Genomic DNA, 26,206 nt, shown 5'->3' with positions numbered 1-26,206 from the left:
AATAGGCACAGCTCCTGCGTCTGGCTCTTGACAAGCTCGTGGTACCGACGAATAGAGCGGGTCCTCAATATCCTGAGCTATTGCCAGGTGAGGTGAGGTGTCTTCCTCACAGGACACGGATACACAGTCGTGATACAGATGAGGATTTGAAAACCTACTAATTCAGGTTACATGGTTGTGCTTGTTCCAACTGTGTTTTGATTTTTTCACTTTATTTTGGGCACATCATTCGCAGTAGTTATCTATACAGTGTTTGGGGCTGAATTAGTCCGTGAGGCTGAAACATGTCGACCTTCCTTCTGACACAGTTATTATGTTAAAACTGTCACTGCACCGTTTTTAGCCTGACCTTCAAGGAATATCAAATAAAACTTTTCCCCTAGGGGTCATTTTACATTTCACTTTCACTCTGTTCACACTGCGTCCATCACTCCCCTAATAACATCTCTTCACATCTAGTGGATCAATTTAGTTTTTAAAAAAATCCGTGAGCTCCCCTTCATAGGTGAGGGCTTGTAGCCCTTGGCGTTACTAGCGTAGCGCTAGGAGGAGACCCAGATGATGAAGCGTGTCACCTCGGTGAGTGATGGGAACCCGTCCTACCAATAGGGATGCCCAGACAAATGTTCTGGTCACACCACACATTGTTTTGTTGTGTTCTAGTAAACCTTACTAAGCTTTAGACCCGTGGATACTGTTGTTTGGACAGCTCCTGCATCACCATGAAAATAATCACCTTGACTAAACCAAGGGAAAGCCGCCAACCCAAGACCTTCTTTCACCAACCAACCCTCCAGAGAACAGTCCATTATCCTCTTGTGGCCACAACAACTATGTGACCGCTTCCACTCCACTGACATCCGATATGGACTACATTCTAATGACACTATAGATAGAAAATGGTGGGGCTTTTGCCTAGTATCCCGCAATCCCTTACAGATATATAATAACAAATAGAATCACAACAAAACACCTCTTAGGAGAGTGACGTTTCCACTCACCACTGGGGAAAGCTCTAGGGACCAATCTGCAGGATTATGAAGGGTTCAAGAGCCCTCCTTCTACATACTGAGCGGTCAGAAGGGTGCATATTATGTCAGTGACTGAGCATCACCTCTCCCTTCTGGGGTATGATGGGGTGATTGGTCTAGACTAAAGAGGGGTTTTATTGCCTAGCAGATGATCGGTTTGACTATGTTTCCCTGAGTGTTTGTTAGGAAACCCAGAAACATCATGTAAAAGAACACATTTCGAAATGTTTCCCTGTTGATAATAATGCTGAACTATGCTTGGTGGAAGTTCTTTGGTTTAATGACGACAAGAAAGGAAAGACTAGGTCTGTGGCATTATTAACATGCAGCCTCAGAAGATATGGCAGATGACAAAGGACCTTAGAAAGGCAGCAGCAGGACACAAGAGCTCGGTGAAGCCTTGGGGAGCACTGCAGAAGCATAAAGGAATGCAAGATGAGATGGTCCTTCTAACCAACTCCGAGAGACTTGAGAAAGAGTGATGCGGATGGGCACTGAGCAGTAGGAATGTTCTAGTTCTAACTTCACAAGGAAGGTGTCCAGGAGAAAGGTCGTACAGTAAGTAGACCGCGTCTATTTTCAAATGGTAGGCCTCTACTACCCACTTAGTTTAAGTGACACTGGTTTATGTCTGGTCTTACTCCTTTCTTGTCTGTTGTTCACCGTAAAGATGTTGCTAGCAAGTTCAGGATGGAAGAGTGACAATCTGTCATAAAAGCGGCATTTGTGCTCTGAATCCAGATGTACAGGAGGCTCACTTCAACGAGGATGTTCTTAAAGAGGGATCCTTAACTGTATCAAAGGTTCCCAACAACCTAGACACCTATTTTGAGGGACGAGTGTTTGCTGTTCTGTACGTTCTTGCCAAGAAGGAAGAGAAAGGAACTTTGGTAGGGGTCCTTTTTGTAGGGGGTGTAGCAAGATTTATTCTCAGTAGCATTCCTAGATATTCAAGATAGTCCTACTTCATTTGTCTTTGGGGTTAGTAATCCAGGTTTAGACACGGGTTGTAATGTAATGCAATGGTAGTCAGGGGATGGGCAAGGGTAACAGAATTAGGATCTAACATCTAGTGAGAAAGGTGTTCTTTAAAAATAAAAATGAAAATATTAATAATAATTGTTTTTTTTATCTCCAGATGTGTCTACCCCTTTCACCCTAGTTCCACTAACCCCGCAATGCCTCCCGGTCCCCATAATCGTCAGTAATTGCATGGTAGGGCTAATGATTCTAACTGTATAACGAAATTTGGGTTGGAAAGAAAGTACAATAGAAGTGGTTGCGAGATTGAAAGATTACATTGTAACTGGTGAGATGTTTACTTTTGCTAAAATTAATAAAATAGGTTTACAAAAAAACTTTTATTGGTTAATTTAAAAAAAAAAAAAAAAAAACTACTCGGCTAATGGAGCTGCAGGAAACATAGCCTAATACATTTCGGTTGTGTGACTTTTGAGCTTGTCGTATGTTAGAAAAGTGGGAGACTCCTGAATAAAGTCAGAGTAGGTAGAAGGGCGTTGAAGGTGTTGGGAACTGCTAAGGAAAACTAATCAAGGGCAGTGCTGAAGAACCCCTCTGTCCTGAAGGAATTTTCTTAGACCTATTTGCGGCCACTTTTGATAGCTTTAGAAGGGCTATAGTAATAGCCATTGTTGAAACAAAACTGCCTTGGTGTACCTAGGCTGTTTTGGACTTTTTCATTGGCTGTGCCATAAAATTCCACTTTTTAAGAGTGAGGGACGCCAGTATTTATTGTGCTGCTATGACCTTTCCTGAGATGGCTGTTTTTAGGTCTCGACCTTGCTATCGCGTAAGCGATCGCAAAGCGAGACTATAGAAAGCGGGTTTGAAAAGTGCTCCCAAAAAGCGGATTGCATGGCTAGCACGCGCACAATCACGCGCATCGTGCCGCCATGCAATCCGCCTTTTGGGAGCACTTCAAAGGGTCCGCTCCCCCGCCCCCAAGCGCGCGCGCGCCATGCTCCGCCGGGCTTGTCTTGTTTTTTAAAGGAAGAAGCAGACATCAAAGAACACCGAAGTGTGACGCACTGATGGAACCGATTGGCTGCAGATGTGCATCTTAAATCCATCCCTTCAATTTCCTTATCGGAAATCCCAGCTAGTAAACAGACTCTCGGCACAGACACAATATGAACTCGGTAACACTGCTTTCAAGATCCGCTTCAGCAAAGGGACCAGCAGGGAACGATGAGAAGTCGGCACTGCTTTGAAAAATATTTACTTGAGAAGACCGCAACCGTTCAGGTCACGAGTTTCAAAAACACGCTGGCAACCCCCCAGGTAGTGAGGCGCGTAAGAAGCTTCCAACGACTTCCAGGCCAGAGATTTAGCCGTCAACATGTAAAAAAAAAAAACAAAGCTCGAGGGATTTTCTCTTCCAGTGGCCTCCGCTCACTGTTTGAAAGAAGGTCACAGGAACTTAACTGGCAAAAGGGAAACGTCAGCATCCGTTCCGATGACGAACACAAATAGTTATTATTAGTGTTCCTTGCCTTGTCTTTTTAAACCAATTAAAACAGCATTCATGATACAGTAAAAGTTACATTCGACCCCAAGTACCGGGTGCCACACTGTTCCAAAGTAAAACCCAGCTTTATTTACAAGCCTTTAAGTTTAAGTGGACATTTAAAGAAACGCATTCCATTCTAGACGATAAAAAATTGCAATTATGACAAGGTCATTATCCAGGAATGAAAAACAAAAGATTTTCCGGGCAGGATATTGAGCAAATACAATTTTAAAGGATGCTGTTATTTGGGGTCAGGCCTAGAACCTGTCTTTCAGTGACTCCTATTTTTATTATCCCTGCTCAAACATATTCAGCCTTCAGCCTCATACAATTTGTTTACTTCTTACCATGTGCCCCTCCTTACGCTTTTAAATGCGCTTCATCCCTGTGGTCTACGAAGGCATGCAGCTGTACACAACAGACCAGCTCGAGTCCTAATTAGCATCAGACAGGCTACTCATGAATAGGACCAACTCATGGGTCAGCGGACGCAGCAGTGTAGGCCAGAAGAGTCCCACTGGCCCCTACACAAGGCGCCCCATGCACATTCAGTAAACAGGCCCCTAAGAGACACTCTGGCCACAGCATCCCAACTTTCGACTCTTGGCTGATTCCTGTCCGCTTCCATGAAAAACTTAAACAAGCATTTGCAATGCAACAGGTCTCGCATTTACGCGAGTTTAAGCTATTGGCATTGTAAATGACAATGCCTTTTATGTATGTTTTAAAAACCAAAACATAACAAGCATTTGCAATGCAATAGGTCTCGCATTTACGTGAGTTTGAGCTATTGACATTGTAAATGACAATGCCTTTTATTTTTGTTTCTGTTTTTAAAACCTAAATAAAAGGCATTGTTATTTACAATGCCAATAGCTCAAACACGCGCAAATTCGAGACCTATTGCATTGCAAATGCTTGTTGTGGCTCCTTCCAACAGGATTTTTTGGGGTTCAAGTGACAGGGCAAAGAGTGTGTTACCCAGCGCCGGTTTCTACATATGGGCATAGGGACGTTGATCCCCTGACTGTATCCATTACTTATATGCAGTGCTTCTGTGCATCACATCACACACCATACGGAGCTGCCTCTCCCGGCAGCGAGTAGTAGACTAGTCGTGGCTTTAGTGCCGACTGGCAGCTATGGCTGTTTGTCTGAACTGCGCATGTCAGTTTGGCCGGTATTTTGCTTATGGCCAAACCGGCATGCGCAGGTTTTGGTTTCTCTAGACATAAGCTGTCACCGTGCTGTACAAGCAACACAGCCCCTTCAGTCTCAGATGGCGGGGTGTGGTCACCTGTCTCAGCCAATCCTCGCACTACTCTTAACTATTATAAACCGCATTAGAGCAGTGCTTTCATTGGCAGAGATGTGTGGGGTTTTAGTTTTAATTTGCCTCCCAGCATGCACTGCTCAGCTCAGAAGGTGTAGATTTCAAAGAGTCGGTCTGCGGCGGGTGTAGAAGATCGTCTGCTGAGGTAAGTTGAATATTTGTTATGTGTTTTTTTTTTTTTTTTTTTTTTTTTTTAATAAGCATGATCTAAGCGTGCCATCTGTTTCATCACAAGTATGTACCAGCACAGCCATGCCACATCAAGTATATCAAGACTTAACAGAGCAAGACAAATATAGTGCAATGGCTGTCCCTTCAGGCAAAAGCATTAGGTGCCCCACGCGCTCCCTGAACATCAGCCGCAATATTAATGGGAATTGAGCATATTAGGAGAGATAAAATACGCCCCTGATATGTCAGCCTCTATGATTATGGCGTTAACGCCTGTGCCTGCGTGTCTTACTGTTTACAAATGCCAATAAAAAGAATGTTTTAAAAAAAATTAGGAGATATAAAATATTAAATGAAAAGGTTTTGTAGTGTGCATTAAACCCAGTTAAAAGTTGTGGGCAGGCTAAAGATATTAGCACTTTAAATCCATGTAGAGGAAGGTGTCGAACGCTCTGAATAATCACGTTAGCCGCGGAGAGCGTTCACTGCACCTGTAGGGCTTTTCAAGTGGGGAGGCGCAAAGCTCCTGCAAAAGTCTAATTCCACGTGAATGAAGTTTTGCTCCTTCATGCACTCTTTAGCTTCCCTGGAATTCACAGACATATCCTGTGTACAGGCCTTTATACAATAGATATAATTAGACAACTTGCTTAGTTGTAGACTGCTGGATTTTCGGAGAGGGGACATGTGAAAGTGAGTCGTATGTGCATGCCACTGTCTGTTGCGAGATGCTGCTCTGATGGTGGAATACGTACAGTTTTATGTATGATGTGATGCACAGAAGCGCTGCATGCAAGTAATGTAATGGCAAAGCACTAAAATTCTGTTGGCAGAGTTCGTGCTTAAAAACTGCAAAAATAACATTGACCTGGTGCTACCAAGACAACGTTATTTTTGAAGTTTTTTCTTGCTGGCAGTTTTGTCTGTCATTAAGTACACTTGCCTCACCATTTTCGAGAGTTACCAGCCGCCACTGGTGTTGCCTCATGAAGTATCGCCATGGCTTCTTTAACTAGCACTGCATCTAGATGGCTTAAGGAAGAAGAAGGAGCCTGGTGGGTGAGGAGGAACATTTATGGCTTTCAGGACTAAGATGTAATTTCCCTCATTAGCCATGGTGAGCTAAATTGTTAAATTCCTTAATACAGGCCTCCTAGGGAAGCAATTAGGAAAGCACACTAGCTGGGGACATGGATAAAGACGTTTGTAAAATGCACTATTACAATACGTTTTTGAAGCAACAAGCAGATAGAAATGGCTGTATTGTAGGTAAAGACGTCTCTGGTGGTTAGACGAACAAGCATTGGCATAGCCAATAGGTCTCGCTTTTGGGACCTTATAAGTATTTAGTTATGCAGCACAATATCCTTGGTGCAACAACAACTGTTGCATGGCTAAACACTTATAAGGTCCCAAAGGCGAGACCTATTGGCTATGCCAATGCTTGTTAATAATGTAGGACATACTGTAAATGGGAGCATAGGCACACAATATGGCACTAGCAATTTCCCTAAAGCACAAGGATGTGGCGTAATAACCAGCGCTGTGGAGCAAGAAGCTAGAGAACCATGTTAGAGTTATGGCGTTGGCTTACAGCCCTGTGAAATAGAGTATGTAATGTTAAGACCATATCTGTAACCCCACATTGTTTGGTATACAGGCAGAGGGAAAAGAATTACGGGCAGATTTAAGAAAAGAACCTGCACTAAATTTAAACTATGTAAGATAAGGCCCATAGAGACGATTAAGAGTGTTGTGCCAATAATTATTAAAGGCACACAGACTCCCAAAGTGGCCAAAATGCTGAGAGATAAATAGCAGCATCCGTAAAGCGGTGCGCGCTAATTAAGTCAACCAAAACATGCCCCTCTCGCCCTTTTCTGAAACTGGCGCCAAAATGTAGTCACATATGGGGAAGTACAATACAGACTGTGCCGGCTTTTTTTTGAAAAGTCATTTTGAATAGATGACCCAAAAGATTAGTATGGGAGTAAAGATTGCTGTACTAGGGCTAACCGCGGCTCACTGACGGCTGGTGAACTTTGGAAAAGGTGAGAATTTTGAAACAACCGGGACAAACAGTACAGTTTACTAAATAATGTTCATACACATTGGCTAAAAATCCAAGGGATCTGAAAGAGCTGTCCAATGCTTTTGTGGCAAAAAAAAGTGTTTTTTTATCAGCAGATGTTCTTCAAAATTTAGCGAAAACATTTATTTTAAAGATATATCACAAGACCCAGCACATTTCAAAAGTTCCATATAATAGATAGATAGATAGATAATCTATCTATCTATCTGTCTATCGATCAGATAGATAGATTGATAGATAGACAGGCAGGCAGATAGATAGATGGATGATTTTTTTCCATTACGTTTTCTCTCTTCAGTGCAGAATCTCATTCGTCTTATTACAGCTTCTACTTGGAAGGATCAAAGTGAAAAAATCCGTGATGATTCAAAGCTCACAATCACAGGCCAAAAAAGCAGAGATAGGCACATTTCAAACGCTCATTTTGTCATGCTATTTCTCAGATACATTGAGCTTTCAAATTCATTTTTACAAATTGTAACAGTTGATGGACAAATGTTTAACGGAGGTGAAAGGCAAGATAATGGATCTGGGGTAAATGTAGAAAAAAAGTGAGGCAGGTGAAACCAAACAGCAAAGGGATTTAAAAGTTAAAGAACAATAGGGTGTATAATGCACTGAAAAAGAAGGGGAGAGAGGAGGGAGATCGGTGTTGAGATTAGTCAGATATTGTGAGGAGTAAGGGAGCGAAGCTGGCAAGACTGAGGAGGAGAGAAGCCAGTAAGGATGTGGTTAGAAAGGGATGAAGGGATGAAAGGATGAGAAAGGGTGAGAGAGAGAAGCAACAGGTGAAAGGCAGAAGGAAAGACTGGGTAGAACGGGGATGAGAAGTAGAGAGGAGGCGGTGAGAGGAGGAGGAGCTAAGTGGTTCAGGAGAGATACACAAGGGAGAGAAAAAGATTAAAGAAAAGGAGAAATTGCAGACACCAGGAGAGAAGGCAAAGAAGGAGAGAATCTAGTGAGGGGAAAAGAAGCCTGTGAAGGATGGGGGTGGGAGTTAGGGCGGGTGGAGACCAGTGAAAGTGAGGGAGATAGAATCGGCTAGTGATGAGGGAAAACAGGCGGATCTAAAATGGTTGAGGGTGAAAAGAAAGAGGACAAAGGAAAAGATCATTGAGGGAGTGAGGAGAAACCAGAGGAAGCGAGGAGGGAAAGAGAGCGTAAGAGAGACATAAGGCAAAGAGCAAGAGTGAAGCCAGAGAGAGGGGGATGGAAGCCTGCAGAGATGCCGGCGAGGGAGAGAAAAGTGCAGTGGAAACCAGATGTCCGATGGCAAGTGAAATCGGACCGGTAAAGAAGGAAAAGATGGATAGGTAGCCAGAGTGAATGGGGAGTCCGACCAGGCAGTGGGTTGCAATTGTAGAAGCACTTATGCAAGTGCAAAGTAGCGACAACGTGGGTTGATGAGGGAACGGCTGTCAGAAGAGACAGCCACTGAGTGAACAACATGGAAGGAAGCAATGCTGAGCTGCTGCTTCCAGTCTCTTTCTAAGATGAATAGAGTGCAGAAAGAAAAATAGAACTAACAAGCGGGAGTTGTGTGTGCGCGCGCTCTAAAAGGGAAAAAAAAAGGACCCATCTTCAATGACTTCAATTGTATTTTTAAAATCAATAGCCTTAGATGACATCGATTTAATTATTTGAAGGGAGACTCTTAGTACAGGTTAAGCTGCCCTTTGGCCATCTTCATTACAATAGGGGAGCGACTAAAATGTAATACCTTATTAAATGTTTAAAGCTAAGAAAAACCCAAGAATGGGTGATTCGCTAGCTTTGTTAAATAAAGCTAATTGAGGTGAGAAACACATACAAACGTTTTTATTTCTACTAGACTTTTTTTTCGAGAAACGATGTAAACAATCAATCTAGCAATTTTTTTAATACAACCAATCCTTCCATTTACAAAGAATAGCGAGCCAAAGCAGTCTACCCTATGAGAATAAATAGCAGTTTCATGGTGGGTAGATGTCGTTGAAAGGAGGGTAAACTTAGGGAGAGTCGGGGGTCGTGTAAGGAAGCTATAATGTCAAGTTTTTTCTTGCCATCTTAATAGTACTCTGATCGATGGGCACCAACATGTTATTGCATAAGATGTAATATAGAATTCTACCAAGGTTCTGATAACTGATTGAGATATGCAGGAGGCGGGCGAGACACGCTGCAAAATAACCGGATATATAATTTAGAAAAATATGGATCTTACTTTACCTGTTTTGGGAGTGTAGGGCGTCTTTTTTTCAGGTACTTCAGTAGCTTTTCAGAAGAACGTGTTTGTCTCCTAATATCCAAATTTCGACTGCTGGCACTGAGGCGTTTATGTCAGGTGTTTTCTGAAGAGCAACTCTTTTGTGGGATAAAGAACAAACCCTCTAATAATATTTTTCCAGTCTTCATGTCAGGGTTGCTCAAATTAAAAGTATACAGCTTCGTGCTCGCATTCAATACACGTTGAATTCTTCCTGCCCCATTAGTACAGAGAGGTGGTCACTCCAGTCGTGCATTTAATCTTATTAAAAGCTCCAACCCTGGACGTTACCTCTTAAGATAACCACCTGTTCGCTACACGAACCATCCATGATTCAAACTGATGTCCATTAATCGTTCATCATCTTTGAATGAATGGCACTTCCGGGTCGCATAACAAACAATGCCACAGCTGCTCACATCTTTGGAGTTGTCTGGTAGTGGGTACGCCTAACATGTAAGGTGACCGAGGATTGGAGCTTTGAAGCACATCATTCAAAATGCTGATTGGCTGTTGCGTAAGACCGCATTCAACACCATTAACAACAAACTCCTTTGACTGTAGGCGAGCGAATGGTTTATTTTAGAGTTGGCCGTGATTAGTCAGAGGTCCGCCGTAGTTCAGCGGGTCTGTCGCGTACCCGGCCGGTTAAGGTGGCGACGACGGTGACTCTGGATGTGAAGGATGCAGGCATCGTGCCAGGGAAAGGCGCGAAAGATAGACCCGATCACCCATGAGGCTCCTGATGGCCGCTGGTCTGTTCTTGGCTGATAAAACTAACAAGCGGGAGTTGTGTGTGTGTGTGTGTGTGTGTGTGTGTGCGCGAGCTAAAAGAAAAACAAAGGACGCGAGTGGTGCGCACGACGGCTAAAGTGAAAGCAGGCTGGCGAGTGGTGTGCGCGCACCATGACGAGAGAGGAAAGCAAGATGGCGCCTATGCTCGTCATTGTGCGTGTAACCGCACGCTCTATGCCCGCCAAAAAGCTGTGGTAGCATTTTCTGAAGCCCACTTACTAAAAGTCTTGCCAGAGCAGCGCATGCGCTGGCTCAGGCGAGACCTAAAAAGAATGATAGGAGGTGTAGAAATGGACACTGACGATTGCACAGCATTAATTGTGAAGCAGGGCAAGACAACTGCTAATTTTGCAAGAATATTAATAAAACGTGGAGGCTTGAGAAAGGATATATTGCTGCAGGATTCGTGACCAGAGGGCCTGAAGGGGTGAAACTTGTACGAGCAAAGCTAGGAAAGATGAAGCAGACATCCTGAGTAAAGAAATTGTTGGGGAAAATTGGGAGGCCCAAAGGAAAAGTCTCTTAATGCTTAGAGAACAGTGTTCTGGCTTAAAAAGAAGACCACGATATCCTGAAATTAGACCCTAAGAAAGGTTTGTTCAGCTTGAAGGAGGGATGAGGGAAAGCTAAGAAAATGGAAAGTACAATGTTAAGACTCAGAGTCCATTAGTTTTGCTTGATCCATCGATTTAAGAGTCTCTTAACACCTCCAACTATGCAGTCTCACAGTCCGCTCCCAGCCTCCAACTGACCACCCTTCGAACCCTCTTGAGCTGGAGACCATGATCATTCCTGGCATGAGCTACACCTTCACAATTAAAGGAGCTGTGCATAATAAACCACAACACATCCCCCTTACATAACAATGGATACAATAGAACAAACATTAAAAGAATGAAAGTAAAACAAAACAAAAAGGAAACTTACTCAGTTGAGCTTTAGGAATAAATATAAGTACACCTACATCTCGTAACCAGGAGTACCCATGTCTTTGCTCATAACCTGAGACCAAGAACATGCAGGTGCAACTGGACACATTTATCTTGCAACACAATCTCTGAAATGAGCGGGGAGCCTCATAATCATTGGTGCCCGAGGAAAGAACTACTCTTCTCCACACGCTCCCCTTCACCAACTTCAGCAGAAATGTCAGTTCCCACAACACTGGAGTACTTCACAAGTCTGGACATGCTCCACTTACAACCGGTGTGAACAGTCACTACATTCTTCTTGGTGGAGGTCATGACAAAAGGGCCCATAAATCTGGTCACACCCTTCCTGTCCCACCTTGGCTTCTTAACCAGGACTTGATCCCGCACATTCACTTCTTACTTTTTGCAGAGTTTTTCTCATCAAACCTCAACTTATACTATTGTTGATAGGACCTAACCTTAGCACTCAACCCTCTTTATCTAACACAGCAAGATCGTTTTCGAACAACCAGACAGGGTTAAGCTTGGACGAGGCTATTCTGGCCCGTAAAGATTCAAAAGGGGATCTTTGAGCTATGCAATTGGGGGTCGTGTAATGTGCAAAACCAAGTGTCCCTGAGCACCACCTTGAGATCTCTAGTCTCCACAGTCTTCTGAACACAAGCCTAAACCATTCTGTTAATACGTTCTGCCAAACCATTGGCCTGTGGTGCATAAAGGGCTGTCTTCTGGTTCACTATCCCAAATTAACACAATAATTCCTGCATTTCACGTGAAGTGAACTGCCCCCTTTTATCTGTCACAAGTTACTTTGGACATCCTCATTAGCAAACTCATCCCTGAGAAATTAAAAACAGTTTTGGTACAGACATTCCCCACTCACCTGGTAGCTACCCATTTTGAGGTTTAGTCAACCAGCGGTATTGGTCTTAACAGTTCAAAAGGACCCATGATTTCCAACCCCAGCTTAGTCCTAGGCTTAGCTGGTATCGCAAGTGGCGATAGAGGAACTGTATTTGTAACACAGGGCTTATCATTATATGCACATAAGCAGCATTCTTTTACCACCAACTCTACCTGGTGATCCATCCCTGGCCACCAAAACCTCTCACGGACTCTGGGTTTAGCTAGGTTCTTAACTAGGTGTTCTTCATGACCAATATTAACAATCTTGGATCTCAAGCACTGAGGCGGTACAATTCTCACATCCCTCATCAAATCATCCTGACATAATGGGAGTTCATCTCTCACAGCCCAGAAGGACCACCCCTCTGGATCTAACTTTTTGTTATCGGGCCACCCTTTCACCAAATAGGTCGCAGTTGGCCACAAAACCTCCTCACCACTTTTCACCCACTCATCTCTTACAATAGTGGATTCTCTTACTGAATTTACACAGTTCACATCCTCCACAACACTTCCATCACCAACTTCCACTGGTAGTCTTGATAAGCAGTCAGTTGTATTATTTGTCAGTCCTGGAAGATATTCGACCTGAAAGCTGAACTCTTCCAGACCCACACTCCACCATTTGAGCCTGGGGGTCATTCTCTCACTATAATGGCAACAGAACACCTGGAACAGGGGCTTGTGATTTGTACTCCCAAGAAAAGGAATTCCCCACAAGTAAAATTTGAAGTGTCTCACCTCCCAACAACATCAAAAATAACAGGTGAAAGTTCCAATGTGAATAAAAAGGTAAAGGGATAGCAGGCGATTGCAGGAGTAGCAGCAAAGGGAGTTGTTGCTACATGCTCACCCACTGTTTCTTATTAAAAAATCTTCACTATTGTAGTGCCACTGTGCTCCTTGTTACTATGTTGGCTAGTGCTGGGAGTGACAATTACTGGAGATTCCCATAATGTTCCTTGTATATAACAGACATTCATAGCTGTGTCTCCCAAAATCTTTAGCAATAGAACTAGGCTTCTTAATGTTTTGGGTTGGTAACGTTCACAATGTAACATGCATTCCTGCCTTACATATACAAGTCTGGGTGACAACCCTGGCATGGTTCTATTAGCATTTTCCAAAATAACCTTTATTATGTGTGATCTCTGCATTTCTGAAGGTTCTATTTCTCATACCGATCCAGCGCAAGGTCTTTTATTAGATTTCAACGTCCTGCACTGGTCATGTGTGTGCTTCACACTTCTTCTTGTGTGGGTCTATAAAGAATACTTGGAACCATGTAGCATAGAGATTGGGTAGCCTTATGCCACCGATAATAGAGTGGAACCGTAGTATGATTGGTACTTGGCAGCAGAGAAACAGTATGTACCGGCAGAGACCGTTCTATATAAATGGACAACATTTGGGGAGCATGGGTGAATTACAGTGGGCTCAAATTAATCAAGAGTGGCAAACTATGGGATCAGATATGCTACATCGAAATATAATATGTTACATGAAGGTCCTGAGCATGTTCTGTAGTTCTTATTGATTGGTTGTTAACTTAATTATATTTTTGCTAGGGGGGCGGTGGGGGATTTAAAGCACAACTCAATAAAACGTTAAAAAAGAATAAGAGAAACCTGGTCGGACCCCACTGTTTCGTTTGTGGCTAAGAGACCTTGGGTCCAAATAAAGTCGCTGGTCGCAGTACGCTTGCTGTTGAACACCATTTTTACCAGTTAATTTAACATCTTTCTGTCAATTAAGTTGAAAATAATAGTTGGAGGGTTTGCTGAAGGATTATGACACGAGTAATAGCTGCAGTGCTTAATTTAATACATCAGTTTGAAAGTTCTATACTGTCCTATGAAAGGTATTTTGGAACTTTAAGGTGATAATCAGTGGATTTGATTTATATGGATGGGTGGGCGGGTGGAACTTTTCCTCAACCACTCTACCCTGAGACAAAACAAAAGATAGGAGAGCATGACATCATCCATTAAAATGATATTCCTGAATGGTATGAAAATCAAGTCTCCATGTTGTAGCTTCAACTAGTCCCAGAATGTTTATACATTCCATGTTTTCCCATGTGCTGAGCTTCAGGTTGTAAGTTGGAATTCACTGTCTGCACTTGAGGAATCTGATCACCATGGGGCTGTTTTTTCATCAGCCTGCTTCATGAGAAATTTTGACTACAACGTGCTTCATGGATGAAAGAGCAATGGGATATTTTTCTAGGATTAAAGACCCCCTTTAAAAGCTGAAAATGGTGTCTGTTGTGGGTTGAATTGGAGAATGGGTAACAATGGAATCACAGACATGTTGCCCGGAATCAGAAAGGTGGTTGGTGCTTCATAAACTAAAGCTTGTGATGAGGGGTGTATTGGCTTTATGCTCATCTCTGATAACTATGTTCTGCTTGAATGGAAACGGGAGAGAAGTGGTTGGAACCCAAGAACTAGCAAGGAACAGCAGTGATTTAGTGGGTGGTTACCCACTAGGTATGAGAAGAAGTAGCCATTACCCCGGGGTGGTATGGAGGATGATCTCTGTTCAGGGAACTGTCAAAGAGTGAGACGCCCTCCTCCTTGTTGGTGGAGTGCTTATGGGTGTAGTTGATTGTATGCTTGAGACGTTTAGAACCTTGTGCACTGTCTCTCGTCCAGTCGAGCCCTTGTTCATTCATGTTTGCAGGGGTTAGAGAGGGCATGCTGTTTTGCCCTCTCCTTCCAGATCTAGGTTCATTGTAGGGCTATCATGGGTTTCATGCTAGTCTCTAGCTGTGTCAATGCAATTTGTTTTTAATTTTTGCTCATCCCATGCATTGTTGAATTGTAAAGTGAATAAGATGTGTTGCAGCTTTAACGAGTACCAGAATTTAAATGTCATGCTCCATGTTTTCCATTGTATTGAGATTCAAGGTCATCTGTAGGAATCAACTGCCGGCCAGTTAGGCTCAGCATTGGATTTACGATTTATTAAATGGTTATCTTCTCTAGCTATTTCCCTAGACCTTTTTACCACACTCCACTCACACAGTGCTTAATGTTTGAAGTAACTTGAAGAAGGTGAAACCGAATGGTTCTCATTATAGTTTTTCTCTTCTCATACTTCTTTTAAAAAAAGGATTAGTGCTCTTTACTAACACCTTTCTAAACTTTCAGAAAACCAAAGTAAGAATGGTCCCTGAAGGAGGTTTCTTTGGGGAGGGATCAACTTATATTGGGGGGGGGGGGGGATAGTTGACGGTGCACAATGTATGCTCATACCGAAGGAAAGAGGTTTTCTAATCCGAATTATTCTCCGTATTATTGGAATATATAAAATGAGAAGCTTTCATAGAGGCGACCTTTAGATCCTTAGCTGGATAGGACAAACTTTAATTTATTCATAATATCTAGGGCTCCTAAATTGTAGCTACAGAGCTTTGGAGACCTTAACCTGAAAACAGTATCCAAGGGTTAAATGGATTAACCTTTTATTGCAAGTCTCAAGAGCTAATCCAGAATAGTTTTGCATTCTGTGCACTTCACTCCTTGCAGTAAAGTGCTAACCTGTGATAGTTAATGTAAAACACACACCAGTTAGACACTACTTCAATTCTTTGGCTGGTTGCCAATTACCTCCCAATCTAAGGCAACTCATGCTTATGATGATTTCAGGGCTTATGAGGGATCTTGTGCTTTGGGATCGATTTCGCTCACTACTTGTATGATTCAGACAGGTCTTTGTCAGAACAGAAGGTAGGTAGCAACCTGACTTGTAAATATGCAGCAAAGGAATTGCTTGACATCAAGAATGAATTGAACCTGGTCACTAAAGTTACTCTGAAAGATCTGCAGAAGCTCTAGCGAGCCATACTCCAATATTATACCTGTGTTAAGGCTCTGATAACTTCAGTGACCAGTTTTGGGGTTTTCGAGGAAGACCCAGTCTGAATTATATACTGGGGTCACAGCATCAACATTTCCTAGCCTTGATCACTCATTCAATGTGGCTGTCTCTAAGAACTTGAACTGATACATGTCTGGATACCAAGTTCTATTTGTCCTTGTGATCAATGTTAACTGTGTATAATTATTGTGCATTTCACGGTTTTCGGCACCATTTCACTTGCACTGTCTGGGCTAAGAGCAGCTTTTGTTTGAACTATCTATCATTGATCGACCGTAATGATATTCTTGAGGCTGGGAAAGTACTGTTAGAGCTAATTTAAGGAAAGGAATTTTAATAGTTTAGTTCATAAAGGGGATTTAAGGATAAAATCTGTCTTTTGGGATATAGAAAGTGTTACTTAAACTTTTATCTATTTTGCTGTGAAAAGCGTTTTTGCACATTGCACTTTAGGCACACGTCAGTACACGGTTTATTAAATAAAATCACCATTGAAGGTTGGTGTAAGAAGCGGTGACCTGCTGGTTAGTCTGCTTCCACCTTTAGTACAAAATCCACGCCAATGCCAGCAACTCCAAGGATCTCTTCAACATCATTCAGGAATTCACCAAGCCCCCCAGCGAAGCCACGGACGTCACACCCTCACAGGACCTCTACACCAAACTCGCTCCTACTTCCACCTGAAAATAAGATCCCTCTATGACCAATTCACTAAACAGACCCTGCACACCGAACCCACTCCACCCTCCCCCGCCCCCCTCCCCAGCAACGACAGTCAGCCTACCATCTCCTCCTGGACCCCAGCCACCACCGAAGACATTGCATCGACCATGAAAGGCATTCACTCAGAAGCCCTCACGGACCCCTGCCCTTCGAACATCTTCCACAGAGATGCCGGCGCCATTGAACCAGAGCTGTGGCGGACCATCAATGCCTCCTTTGAAGCCGGCACATTCCTCGATGACTGGAAACAGGCAGAAGTCCAGCCCTCCGCAGATCCGACGGACCTCAAGAACTACCGACCCATCTCACTCCTCCCTTTCGCGGCCAAAGTCACTGAAAAGATCGTCAACGCCCAACAAACGAAATTCATCGAAGAAAACTCCATCCTCGACCCCTCCCAATCCAGATTCTGCAGCAACCACAGCATCGAGACTGCCCTACTCGCTGCTACAGACGACATCCGCACGCTCCTCAACCAAGGACACACCGCAGCCCTGATCCTGATAGACCTCTCTGCAGCCTTCAACACAGTCTCCCACCACACTCTCACCAACAGACTCCACGATGCCGGCATGCATGGAACAACCCTCAACTGGCTCCGCTCCTTCCTCAGTGGCAGAACCCAAAGAATCAGACTTCCTCCCTTCCTCTCCAAACCCACAGAGATCAGCTGCGGAGTACCCCAAGGATCATCTCTCAACCCCACGCTCTTCAACATTTTCATGGCCCCCCTCGCCGCCATCGTCAGACAGTATGGACTCAGCATAGTATCCTATGCCGACGACACCCAGCTCATCCTCTCCCTCACAAAGGACCCCCTCACCACCAGACTCTGCTTCCAGGAAGAAATGAAGGACGTTGCATCCTGGTTGAGCAGCAGCTGCCTAAAGCTCAACTCGGAGAAGACAGAAGTCCTCGTGCCCACCACCCTCAGCAGCCCTCCCACCCCCATGGACCAAGCCCGGAACCTCTGCATCATACTAGACTCCTCCGTCTCCATGGCCCGACAGATCAACGCAGTTGACTCCACCGGCTTCAACACCCTCCGCAAGACCTTCAAGTGGATCCCCCCCAAATCAAGAAAGACCGTCACCTACGCACTCATAACCAGCAGATCGGACTACAGAAACGCCCTTTACACCGGGATCAACAAACCTCTGCTCTGCAAGCTCCATACCATACATAACACCGCAGCCAGTCTAGTCCTCTGCATCCCTCAACACAAACACATCACCTAACACCTGCAAGACCGCCACTGGCTCCCCATCGAGAAGAGAGTAACCTTCAAGATACTCAGCCACGGTTATAAGTGCCTCCACAACACCGGTCACCAATATTGCAACAAAAGAATCTCCTTCCATGTCCCTAAGAGAAACCTCCAATCCGCCGACCTCGCCAAAACCCCACGCATTCACAGAGCCAGAACGGGTGGAAGAGCCTTCTCCCACGTCGGGGCAAAGATCTGGAACAAGCTTCCGATTAACATCAGACGCGCCCCCACTCTGCACATCTTCAGGAAGACCGCCAAGACCTGGCTCTTCGACTGACCGGAGTTGCTCCCCCCCCCCCCTCGTGCCTTGGGACACTTATGGGTGAGTAGCATGCTTCACAATTCCCTGATTGATAGATTTGTTCCTTATCAGCAGCTGTCATCTTGGGGGAGGCCTTTAATAGTCTTGTGTACTGTGGCCACCCTCATGGCACTAGTTAGAGGCAGCAGCTGTGCATCTACACTAAAGACCAGCCCAGCTACTACCATTAGCGTCCCAGAAGCACTGGTTGCACCACCCGTTTCACTTCTAAAATCTGGTATTCATGTGAGGAATTGTTAAAATGAAAGAACATAAAGAAGAGCTAAAAAAATAAGGAATTGTCAAATAAAAGGAGTGGATATTTTAAATATTAGATGTGTTATGGAGTGGCGTGTAGGGTTGTTGTGTGATGTTAGTATATGTCCATATGCAACCATATTTACTTACAAACTGAGCTACTGGCATATGACATGAATTGCTTCCCTGGTGGAGAGCGCTGCAAGAAGTGCAGCAGTACCCCAGTCTTTATTATATATGGCCAGGGCCACGTGGTGTGTGTAGATATGCACGTGCACGGGTTATTCATGCCTCCTAAAGGGAGTCTATCTCTGTAGCTGAACATTACAACAACGAAACTAAGCATAACGGGGACTGTATTGTTATCAAGCCATTCGTGCATCAGGTTTGGTCTTAATATGAAAGGGGACCCTTTTAGAAATCACAGGCAGGTGTTTGTGCAGCTCGTTCGTTATATGTGCACATGTATGCTGTGGGCCAGTTTTACATCCATCCTTGAACCTTGGCAAAGTGAAGAGCAATTGCAAACAGATGGACAGTGTGTATTAGAGTTTCTTGAAAATGAATGGCTCAGAGTGTGGAGCAACTACGTGCCATTTACTCGAATGTGCCTCTTTATGGAATGCTCCAAAGCTAGCTTCAGCATAGGGAGAGTAACCAATGCAGAATCGGCATACATGCTGCTCAGATAACATTAGAGCATGAACCCCAGCAGCCGCATGTACCATGCATACATACAGTATAGTGAGGTATGTGTAGCTCTTGAGTGCCACGAGAATGAGCCCGTTTGATGACATTACTGCCTGACATGAGCTGCATTTGACCCCTCACCGTGGCCACCGCTGACCTCTTCCTCGTTTCACGTGCACTTTGGGATAAAATAAGCTTGTAATTTTAAATCGCGTGTGCTTCCTGTTTCTGGCCAGGGGTGTTGCTTTCTCTCAGTTGGTTTTCGCAGGTACTCTATGCTGCATTGGTATGGGTGGGGTTGAAGGAATGATTATGTAATGAAGTACGCTCCAGTTTCAGTGCGACACTACGCCTGGCACGGGTACTGAAGTGCACGTGTGGACCTGTTTCTGCCGGTCGAAGTATTTCAGTTATATCATTGATCAAGCAGTGCGAGAGTGCAAAATGAGGAATGCAAAACCCCCGAACAAGAAAGAAAATCTGCTGGATGCGCGACCTAACAAATGAAACCACCTACATCACCCAAGCAGGGAATTCACCAGCAGAGCGCTCGCCCAAGCAGAGCAGTTTCCAGCTCGCGCCGTGAAAACTTTCCAGGGATTCATAAAAAGGGGAATTCAGACTGATGGGTGATGGCTAGATATGGGAAAGCACTTGCCATTACCTGCTGCGAACAAGACTGCTGTGCTTACCTAGGAGTGGATCCTAATAACAAGCACATGTCCCAAAGTGGTACGTCCTTTTCTGCATGCCCTGATAGCTACCTGGGCCCTTGCCTCAATCGATCAACTCTCATAGGACTCTGACCTGCTTCACGCCGGCAGCAAGTCTGCAAGGAAAGACTGCGCCACATGAAGTCAGGTCCAGGCAGCGCTGTACTAGACCAATCCCATGTGCGGGCGGTGAAATATGATTATCAATAACATGTGTAATAAAGTACGTCTTATTCCCAACCACAAGATCTCTTTTGTATCAGCACAATCACACAATAGTGTTGTCATGACTTTAGCAGACTCCTATACCTCCAATGATCAAAAATTCACTAATGTATGAGTCTCATTACCCGGCTCTAATAGCACTAATTCACTTTAGAAGCTAATTATTATTCTCTAAATATAGAAGGTTGTAGTGGACAACTTACAAACACCCAGAAGAGGAAGCCATATCGTAAACTATGCACGAGTCAGTAGACGGGGAGATATTACATCATTTATCAGATATGTGAAGGCGCCTTAGATGGATTACTTGGCTGGGCCACGAGTAGGCACTGGAGGCGTTCAGTAGTGCGCTGCATAAAGCTGTGTATGGCTTCAATGCACAAATCTTGCAGGAGATGTGTACATGAGCAATGGCCTGCTGGGTGCCCATGGACTGAAAGCTGCAGCCTCTCTAGCACTCCCGGGCATTAGATGTCTGGACCAGCATGCTCTTACAGCGGCAGTTTCAAAGGCATGCAAACTAATGTTCTCGTCTCCTCTGCTTTGCACAGGAAGTTGTGCTGAGGATGTCTCCGGTGAGCAGCAGAGTGGCTGCTGGGGTGATACCTGATCTCGCCTAAAGCTGTGTCTGCAAAGCATTGCGCTGGGAGCGGGAGGCTGAGGTTGGCAGGCCTTAGTCTGGTAAAAAACAGACCATTATCCACTCTGCAACCCCCTGCGTATTGACCTAAGCCAAACCTTCTCAGTGGTGAGTTTCGTAGGCTCGTTGTCTGACTGGAAAGCACCCCCTCTGCCCCACTCACAGTAGGGGTGAAGACCTAGAAAATTAGCATTTGAAGAAAGAGGCCTAAGTCAGCTTTTCAGATGCATCAGGTCCATTCATGTCCAGCTGCAACCTCGAGCAGGCCTAAGCCCAGCCTCACACCCGAAAGGGGAGTTTCAATTAATTAGCAGCAGGGTGCCGTTGCACTGCCGGCAAAGATACTCCCTTGCACACACCCCTCACATGCACACTTGCTTGCACAATGTCTGCTGGCTGGCACACATATTCTATTCTATACAACACTTCTATATAGCGCATAGCTACCCATAAGCATTCCACCGCTGATAGTGTGGCACAAAATCGTTGAGGGGATTTAGAGGGGCCCGTCTTAGAAAAGTGATTTCCAAAAGTCAAGTTCTTTTTTTTTTTTTTAATTTCAATACTTTTTATTGGGATTTTTGTCATAAAAACAATACCAGCACATACAGAGCTAAACATTTAGTCATACAAAAACATAGAACATGCACAGAATCCGTGAACACTATATTCTACGGTACCCTCCGTTTCCTTCTATTTCTTTTATAGTCTGCCCTACCCCTCTGTTCTAGTAAAGAGTCTAGTTTGTGTAGAGAAGAGATAGGGGCCTGAGCTGCATTAGGTTTATAGGAACATAGATGGAGAGAGAGCGCTTGGTAGTTTGTTCTGACAGCTATTAGGCTGGGGTAGCACCTGCTTTTTTCATGGGGGTTCGTATGGGCCTATGTATTTGTCCATAGATGTCTACATCCCTCTGTTGGGTTGTCTCCACGGTGAGTCTTGTAGGGACAACGTATCCGCAACTCTAAGTTATGTTACCCAGTTGAGCCACCCTTTGAACGATGTCTTGGATGTGTTCTTCCACTTATTTAGAATCATTTTAATCCCTGCAGTAAGCGAAAGATCAAGTAGATCGCTGTCTCTTTGTGATAGTGGTTCTGTTGTGATAGGGGTAGTTGCCAGAGTTGCGAATTCTGGCTTAAGGGAACACCCTAGCATGTCAGTTAGGAAGGTAAACAACTTCCTAAAAATCAAGGCGGCAGTGTCCAGAGCGAGAATGTCCAATGTCATACCCTCAGCCTTCCAAATTATGTCCAACATTAACAAAACAGGCCACCAAGTGTCACACATCTATAGACTCCTGCGCCCAAACACTTCAAGACTTAACGCCAAAACACAAACTTACTGGGAGTCACATCGAGGTAACATCCTAAATGAGAAAGAAAGCCAAACGTTATGGTCCTCCCCCACACACAGTAAAGTAACTCCGGTACTGGCTCAAACAAAATTCTGGATCTTACACAAACTACACTAGACCCCTGCTCGCCTAGCGAACTAGGAATAAACACAAATGGCCTATGCTGGAACTGTAGTGGCGAGAAGGGAGACCTAGCTCACCTCATCTTCTACTGCCCTAAAGTTAAAACCTACTGGGAGAAAAGTCAAGTTCCTTTTTGATCAATTTGTGGGAGGGGGAGGCTGTTCGACAATTTTGCCAACTTGTTGGCGAAAGATTGCCCTCCATAGTTTACCTATTCGATGAAGGGAATCTTGTCCATGTGGGCATTCGGTTGCTTCCTCAGCAGAAGCAGAACATTACACCATGGAGTCCATTTTATCCACTTCCTGTCACACCTCTGCTGCGCTTCCTGCCTTCCCAAAGCAGCAACAAGTGGGTGTGAGCAAAAAAAAAGGCACATGGCCTCACAGAACAGCCGCCACGCTTAAAGAAGTGTGGTTACCGTGAAGCGGGCGCTGCACTGAGCAAGGGAAACAAAATACAAACACGTATGAGAAGTGCTTGTTCAAATGTTTTTTTTAACGTTCCTGAGCCAGGGAAAAAAAAATTGGACAAGTGGAAGGTACAAGTACTACGGTGCTGCTCCATGGGAGTAAATAATTGACAAAAAGGTGGAACAAAGAGTAAATATTAACCACTTACAAGTAAGGATTTTTAAAGGACACTGACCTAAACAAATAAAAACTGGTGGGCGGGCTGTAAGCCCACAAAGTATATACAACCTATCTCAAAGAGACGGTGCAAGCACTGTCTAGGCTCAATCTAAAAACTACTTTATCAGAAAAATGTTAGAAGCAGAATATTCAGATAGGGAAGTGTTTAATAACTATGCATTTTCCTGCTTTTACACATAATGAACTCCAGACCTCTAATATTTTATGCAAATCTTTTTCTTTACTTTTTAAATGAAAGATGTATAAAATTGGCTCCAACCTTAAATTAAATGAGGTTAAGGATGAGTAAGAACACAACTGAAGTCTGCTTCAGCGCTGACTGACTTTGATTTATTACAGTATAAGGTAGTTCAAACAATCATACAATTAAATCTGACTCGCCACTGGACTTCTGCCCAAATTCGGTCACCATCAAAGAGCTACATTGTCTGCCTATAAGCCAGGGAGTGCTTTTTAAAACCGCCTGTGTGACTCACCGAGCATGCCATTAAACTGGCCAAGTGTGCATTTGGGAGAACCTAAAGCTATCTGTTCCAAGGAAGGTGCTAATATTGGGAGAAGCCGTAATCTTAACTATTCCCTATATTAATTTGAAAAGGAAGGGAGGAACAGCGTTCTCTCTTCCAGCTCCTAAGCTGTGGTATAGCCGCCCTACTATTCTCAGGAATTAATCAAATCAGTGAAACTTCCAAAACTGTTAAACACATAACTTATTTTCAGTTAGAGTAGTGTCAAGACACCTTTGCAGGGTACTCAATTTTGTGTTTTAGAAAAGCATCAAAATCATAATCCTCATTCTCATTATGGTTGTTGTTCCTAATACAATTTATATGAAACTGATGATTTAATCAAGACATTGTTGACTTACTTTTTCACCAGTTCCTCTCTTTATTATGCAGAATAATAGTGTCTGCTACCATCTTATATTTTATTGAATCTGTGTTCGGTGGTGCCCCCTTTCTATAAATGCATTTCAGGAGGATATACGTAAATGTAATCATAACCAAGCAGAAAATGTATAGCAGCTACTTAATCTCCAACAACGGCACACTGAGAATGTCTCCTCTGTGGTATCTGTCTGCCTATACCTCCTAGCCGTATTCCATAGTCCTCTCTTGTGCTCCTCTCCTTAATTTCCTATCTCCTCTGACAAGGTTTTTTTTTCCTCTCCGTTGTTGTCCCTAGGACTTTATTTACTGCCAATATATCTTTTGTGTTGGGAAAATCCCTTACAGTTGCTGTTTCAGACGATACGATACTTAGTCACGAGTATGTGTTCCTTTTTGGATCATCTCTGTGGTCCTTTGTTTCATTTTATGCATCCTCCTCCTTGACTCGTTAGTTGGGTGACCCTCTTCATGGCTACTTATCCCTAAATCTGACATCTCCATCAGACTCTTCCCTCTTTGATTTTGGCTGAAGCTTGCCCCTTCACTTGTAGCGTTCCGTGTTCTTTCTGAAAATCAAACTTGTGTTGATCGCCAAAAATACGTGTTTTGACACACGCCATGTCTTGGAGATCATAATTTGAATTACTGGTTAGTGAATCTACTTTTCTTATCACCTTGCAGATGTGATCTTAATCATATCTGATTTGATGGGAAGTGCAAGTGGGTGTTTATCATGCTGCTTCACCTGGGTTTTGTGTGTGTGTGTAAAATCAGATGGGCACCTCTAATCACTGTCTGTATTTTTTGTTTGCTTAGGGCCTTTCTGGCTTTTTCCTCCACTTTTCTCCACACTCTGACTTTTGAGCAGAGTTTTTCAGAAGATCAGCTCGACATTTTTAGTACTCTTGGGGTATACTTGGAAAGATAGATATTTTTTTCTTGGGGTGGAGGACTGAATGGGCTGCAGTCGATTAGCCCATTCATGGCATGTTGGCTTTGGGTGGTGGTTCCTGGAGAAAGCCAGGTGATGGCTGGAATACAACCAAATAGGGCTGAAGTCCTTCAGACAGAAGTAGTTATGTTTGGCTACAAGCCAAGCCACTCACATTTCAACACCATTTTTTGTGGTATATTTCCTTATAATTACTGCATACTTTAAAAGGTTAAAATAAACGGTGTAGCTGTGTAATTTGTTGCAGCAAGGATATTCCAAGTTGGACTGTGAAAGGAGAGTGACATAATCAGGAAGTAATTAATAGTTGAAAAGTTGTCTAAAGCAAAAGTTTGAATATTGTTTTTGCATTCCTTTTTTTTTTTTTTTTTTTTTTTTTTAAAGCTTCCTTATTTCACATTTTGTATTGGTGGATCATGATTTTGTTGGGTTATTTTTTTTTAGCGTCCCATGTGATTTCTGATCAGACGGAGCTGAGGAGAATAAAATCCATGGAGAAGACGGGGGTCAGCATCACACGGGAGCTGATGTGGTGGTGGGGTCAGAGGTCAACGACCGTGGTAGAGCTGCTGGTCCTGCTTCAGAAGTTAGAACTTTATAGAGCCAGGGATTTGATCCTGAACTGTGAGTACGCGAGTGTGTTGGTTTTTATCAATCTGAATCAATGACTATACAGAGCATTCTGGTTTTATGAATAATAATGGGAAGGATCCCAAATAGTTCAAGTAGTAGAATGATACTGAAAACAAAAAATTATTTCTGGTCTGCTTTGTCCAGTCAAACTGATGCATAATCTCCATGCTTACTGAAGTAAGCCACATGGTGAGAGGGTGGAAAATTGGCCACACAGACGAGACTTCTTGGTTGACCTGTGGTTTATTACTAGCATGTAAACATAATTTCTAGTTGAGGCCTGGGTCCTCTCAAGCTGTAGGTCCTGTTTACCTCTCTGTTCTAGGTTTGACTCTTCTTAGGTCCATTGGTACTTTAGTATTGTTCTTTCTAGTCTATAGCTTTCCTTTTACAAGTCATTACTGCTGGGTGTGCTAGTCCAATTGGTTCAACTGAGGTATCTAAGACTGCAGCCCTCCGAATGCTTTAGGTTGTCACACGAAAGGCTGGGTATGGAAAATGCTGTCCTGACGACATAAGACTAGGTGGAAAATGTAGCAAATGTAGCCTTCTCTCCCCAGAGCGAGGTCACACCAGAAAATATCATAAATGGAGGTCTAGGCTGTGGCTCTGGACTATGGAACTGGGCATGTGTGTGTTGGCCTGTTTTGGTAATAAAATATTGATCATGCCCTGGAGTCAATGCCTAATTAGTTAAAAAAAGAAACAAATGAGTTCAAGCGCCGAAATGTTTTCTTAGGAGCTGCTGCCTGCCTCTCTACTGATGTCCCCCACTTCTACCACAGGTGACATTGCTGCCTGCATGAACACTTCCCAAAGCTTTAGTGCAGCTAGCAAGTCTGCCTTCCTCAAGAGGTG

General features: G+C 43.7%; 1 protein-coding gene across 3 annotated transcripts in view; it reads left to right on the top strand.

The window, feature by feature from the left end:
• IRAK2 (interleukin 1 receptor associated kinase 2) overlaps window positions 1-26,206 on the top strand; it is a 292,230-nt gene that overhangs the window by 52,413 nt on the left and 213,611 nt on the right. For 2 of the 3 annotated variants that reach the window (XM_085624476.1, XM_085624477.1), the window contains exon 2: window positions 25,160-25,339. The exons of the other annotated variant lie outside the window; for it this stretch is intronic. In XM_085624476.1, the coding sequence (XP_085480602.1) occupies window positions 25,160-25,339 (180 nt within the window). The remainder of the gene's footprint in view (window positions 1-25,159; window positions 25,340-26,206) is intronic. 3 annotated transcript variants of the gene reach the window in all.

Source organism: Triturus cristatus, chromosome 9 (assembly GCF_964204655.1).
Source record: "Triturus cristatus chromosome 9, aTriCri1.1, whole genome shotgun sequence".
Lineage (NCBI taxonomy): Eukaryota > Metazoa > Chordata > Amphibia > Caudata > Salamandridae > Triturus > Triturus cristatus.
Note: the sequence above shows the minus strand (reverse complement) of the source record. Positions and strands in the feature narration are given on the sequence as shown.